Genomic DNA, 4,270 nt, shown 5'->3' with positions numbered 1-4,270 from the left:
TGAATCTTACAACAACCCTCTGGGATGGTTCTTATTGTCCCCATTTTACAGAGGAGAATGCTGAGGACCAGAGATTGAGAGTAAGTACCTGGTCCAGGGTAACACAGCCAGCAAACCCAGGTCTCCTGGACCTGGGGCCTCTGCTCTTCATTTCTGGTGGCAGAGGCGCAGGCAGAGACATGTGGCTTCAGAGGGCAGAGCCCAGACTTTCTTGTTGGATCCGTGTGAGGAGGCCAGGCTGGACTCCTCCTTTCCAGCCCCCTTTCTTCTCTGGGCAGCAGGTGTGCGGTCCAGACCTGCAGCTTCCAGCCTCAGATATTCAGCTCTGCCCCTAAGCCTTGGGTGACCTCCGCATCGCCCATCAGCGCTGGGCCTCGGTTTCCTAGCTACCAAATGGACACAATTCTGGCACCACCCGGCTTTGACAAGCTCAAGCGCATCAGGTGAAAAATCGCCTCGGTGGCAATCATGGAATAATGAATAAGGTATTGATTTATTAATAATCTTGGCTGGGGCCGGGAGTAGAGGAAGTAAGTGGGTGGTGGCCGAGGTGACAGCCGGCTGGAGGGGTGGAGCCAAGGGAATGGGTAGGGAGGGGCGGGCCGGGCCGGCCAGAGCTCCCGCGGAGTTAGGGGCACGCGAGGTTCCGGCAGTTTGTATCTTGCTCCGCTGCACCATGAACCGTGAGTCCCGCCTCGGTGCCCAGGAATGCTCTTTGCCTCCTGGCGGAGCCTTGAATGCCAGGCTCAGCCCTTCACCTCTCTCTCCCTGCAGGATGGAGTCTTTCGTTCTGGTTCCCACTGCTCCTGCTGCTGCTGCCCGCAGACGCCCGGGAGCCCTCGCCGGGTAGGCAGTCCCCCACCCCCCATGTGTCCCTGGCCTGGCCCCTCTTCCTCCTTTCAGCGCCAGCCGGTCCAGCTTCCCCTTTCTGCTCTTGGCGCCAGGAGGAGGGTGGGGAGGGGGCTCAGTCTGTTGATGGGATGGGGCTCTGAACACCCCCGGGGAGTATGGCCGGGGCTGCGGGGAGGGCCGGGGAGGGGAGGGCGGAATCTCGCGTCGGCTTTGGGAGGACTGGCTCCCCTCCAGCCACCTCACCTGTGTGTTCTGGGCCCCCAGCTGCCCAACAACACCGCTGCTTCCTGTGGGGGCCTCTCTCGGAGGAAGCAGCGCAACTGCCCGGGGAAAGAGGCGAGCGGGCTGGCTAGTTCCCTCTCTCCAGCCTCCAACTTTCTGGGGATCCATCCGATGGCTAGCCCCCGTGAGGGCCTGGCCACACCACTCCTTCTGGGCAGAGGGAGCTGGAAATACATGGACAGAGCTGGGTTCCTCCGTGGAGGCTCAGATTTTCTCCCATGAGGTCCCCACGGGACAGAGGAGGAAACCGAGGCTCAGATAGGTGCCGCAACCCCCCCAAGCTCACAGTGCTCCTGGGCTCAGGGCTTGACTGCTAGGCTCTTTGCAAGGTCTTTCCACAGATCTTTACCCTTTCATCAACCCAAAGAAGATGGGGAAAGTCAGATCCCATAAAACCCTCCACCCCTGGCCACCACCGTGCAGCAGCGCACGGGTCCAGGCGCAGGAATTCAGCTCCTCCCTCAGCGCCCCTTCCCCCCTTACTGCTTCTGTGCACGTGCGTGTGCACGTGTGTGTTCACACATGTGCAAGGCCCGGGCATCATTTCCTCCCCTCCCCCACGATGAGATCTGCCCTCTCCGGGTCTCCATTTCCCATTTATAAAATGGGGGGAACAGAGGATGGGAGCGGGGCCTGAGCTCTCTGCCCTGATGCTGCAAGGGCGCGGTGCTCAGAGGAGAGAGGAAAGGTATTTATGGGCTGGGGATCAGACCAGGTGTCCTGGACGAGAGGGTTTGAGGGGGTGGCATCTGGGGAAGCCAGGGAGAGTATGGAGGGGGCTCCAGGCAAGAGTGAAGGACTAGTTTGTGGGAAGAACAGGAGGAAGAGGCATGTGGCCAGCCCTTTATAGTTTGCAAAGCCCGGCGGTGGGTGCTCACAGTGGCCCTGCAGATGTGACAGTCCCAGTCTACAGAAGGGGCTCTGGGCGGCACGCTCATTTGTCTGAGTCTCCGGAAGCAGAGCCGGGTGACCAGGCTGCCCAGTGCCCAGTCTTTCGGCTCCTGGATCAGCCCAGGGCTCCATCTGAGGCCCCCTCTGCCCCATGCAGAACCCCTGGGGTAACCAGGCTGGTCTGCCTGGCTTCCCGCGCCTGTTCATTGAGGCCCAGTGAGCCATGGTCGATGTCGTTTTTTTGTGTTGTTTTTTTTTTGCCTTTTCTACTTATCTTTATATCATTACATGTTTAAACAGAATGGTTTTTTTTTCATTCCACAAATATTCCTGAAGGTTTTCTTTCTGCTGGTCTGTGGCTGGAGCCTAAGACACAGAGCTGGGAGAAGCTCACCGTCTGTTGGGGGAGACAGAAATACCAACAGACTGCATCCAAGGGGCTCAGGGGAGGGAGCAGTCACCTCTCAAGTGTGAGGAACTGAGGGAGGCTTCTTGGAGGCGGAAATGGGTGACCTGGACTTTGAGGAGGGGGCTAGTCGGGGGAAATACCCTGAGACTCTGTGAGGGTCTCTCTGGTGGCCGTGCAGGAGCTGAGCCACAGGTCTGAACGGTGGGAAGCAGATGGGAGCATAGGGAGCAGTGGAAGGCCTGGCTGCCAGAGGCCTTTGAGCACCAGGCCTTGGGCATGAGCATAATTGGGGGAGTGGGTTGGATGGATGAGTTGGAGGGTGAGACTGGAGGTGGGGAACCATCAAGGAAGCTGCTGCAAGGGTCAAGGAGAGAATGGGTGATAAGCTGGGTGCAGGGGCAGAGGTTTGGGCTGTACTTCCAAGTCTCTGAATGAATTGAGGTCCTAGGTGCCTGGGCATCTGGCATGGGAATCCAAAGCCTGTGTTTCCCCCCAGAGGAGCAGCAAAAGGCCCACAAGATGAGGGCTGCAGATGGACCTGCGGGCAGGTGTCAGGGAGAATGTTGCTTCTGCCTCTTGTGTGGTAGCAAGTGGAGTCCAGCACAGAGGGGGCAGGCAGTGCCAGGGGATCCTTAATGCTCAAGTTCATTGTCTCCAGCTCCTGGACTTGGCTTAGTGCTCTCTCCTTGGTTAGGGATAGGGCACGGCCTTGGTGTCAGGCAGAGGGCCCCGAGGTCTAACCCTGACATATGGGGTGGGAACCCAGCCTATCCCAAGGCCTCCCTGCTGCTCACACAGGCGCCTGCTATCTGCAGCACCAGCCTGGTCTGTGGGCGGGGATGGGGCTTCCTCTCCAGTTGTCCTCCTCCAGCTTTGGGAGCAGCTGTCGGGCCTAATGTGGTGGTGCCTGCCTCTGGCTGCCACCTTGTAGGGGCTGGAGCCCAGGTCTGGCTAGTAGGTCCTTTTTTCCCCTCGGTGGCTGCCAAGCCCCTGGAGTTTCTCTAAATATTATTCTTAGGGGATTTCATTCCAGCCTCTTGCTGCCTGGCGCCTCTGCGTCCTGGAGGACTTGGTGTTCCCCGCTGTGTCTAGAGCCCTGATTCCTAGGCAAGGGGACACGTCCATGCCTGAATCCTCAGACGGTTCTGAGCCCAGGCTCTCCTGGACAGCCCTTATCCGTGGGAACGTGTGCCGTATGGGCCTGCTGACCAAGCCCACCTCTGGGAAGGCTTGAAGACTCAGCACGGGAGGGCAAGTTGCAAGGTTGTCTGCTGATGGGACCGGGCCAGAGAGAGGAGGAATCACATCAATGGAGAGGGAGAGACTTCACCCAAACCAGAGAAGGGGGATGTAAAGGGAGGTCTCTTCAGAGCTGGTCAGCTCTATCCCCTTCGTGGGATACACAGAACAATGAGGTCTAGAGGATGGAAGGGACTTGACCAAGGACGTAGAGCCAGCAAAGAACATCTACTGTCTGGCACATCTTTCCCCAGCACCTACTTGGTGCCTGGCCCTGTGCTGGGTTTGGGAACTCAAGACTCGGTGCCTGCATCTCCTCAGTTCTCTTTCTTGGTGGTTTATTACACAAGGTGTCCTCCACTGAGCCCGGAACTGGACTGGCGTGAAAGCATGTGGGCTTTAAGTTAGACTGAAGGAATGCCTTCTTTAGCTCTGGTTGTGGCAGGGGATGGTGAGCTCTCAGGAGTTCTGGTTTCATTCATTTAGGATTTTCAGGTCCACCTCAAAGGAAGGGTGACAAACCTACCTCCCCTGGGATCATTCTGATCAAAGTGATTCTCCCTCCTGAACCCTGGAAACCTGGAGGACAAGGAAGGG

The 4,270-nt window shown here is 58.1% G+C and overlaps 1 protein-coding gene across 1 annotated transcript in view; it reads left to right on the top strand.

Moving 5' to 3' along the window:
- The first annotated feature begins 568 nt into the window (after positions 1-568).
- Positions 569-4,270, top strand: part of PTGS1 (prostaglandin-endoperoxide synthase 1 (prostaglandin G/H synthase and cyclooxygenase)) — a 20,069-nt gene continuing 16,367 nt past the window's right edge. The window contains exons 1-2 of the mRNA XM_005879186.2: positions 569-683; positions 775-846. Of these exons, the coding sequence (XP_005879248.2) occupies positions 584-683; positions 775-846 (172 nt within the window). The 5' untranslated portion in view covers positions 569-583. The remainder of the gene's footprint in view (positions 684-774; positions 847-4,270) is intronic.

The sequence above is a fragment of the Myotis brandtii genome, unplaced genomic scaffold (assembly GCF_000412655.1).
Source record: "Myotis brandtii unplaced genomic scaffold, ASM41265v1 scaffold589, whole genome shotgun sequence".
In the NCBI taxonomy this organism is placed as follows: domain Eukaryota; kingdom Metazoa; phylum Chordata; class Mammalia; order Chiroptera; family Vespertilionidae; genus Myotis; species Myotis brandtii.
This window is presented reverse-complemented; position numbering and strand designations above follow the sequence as displayed.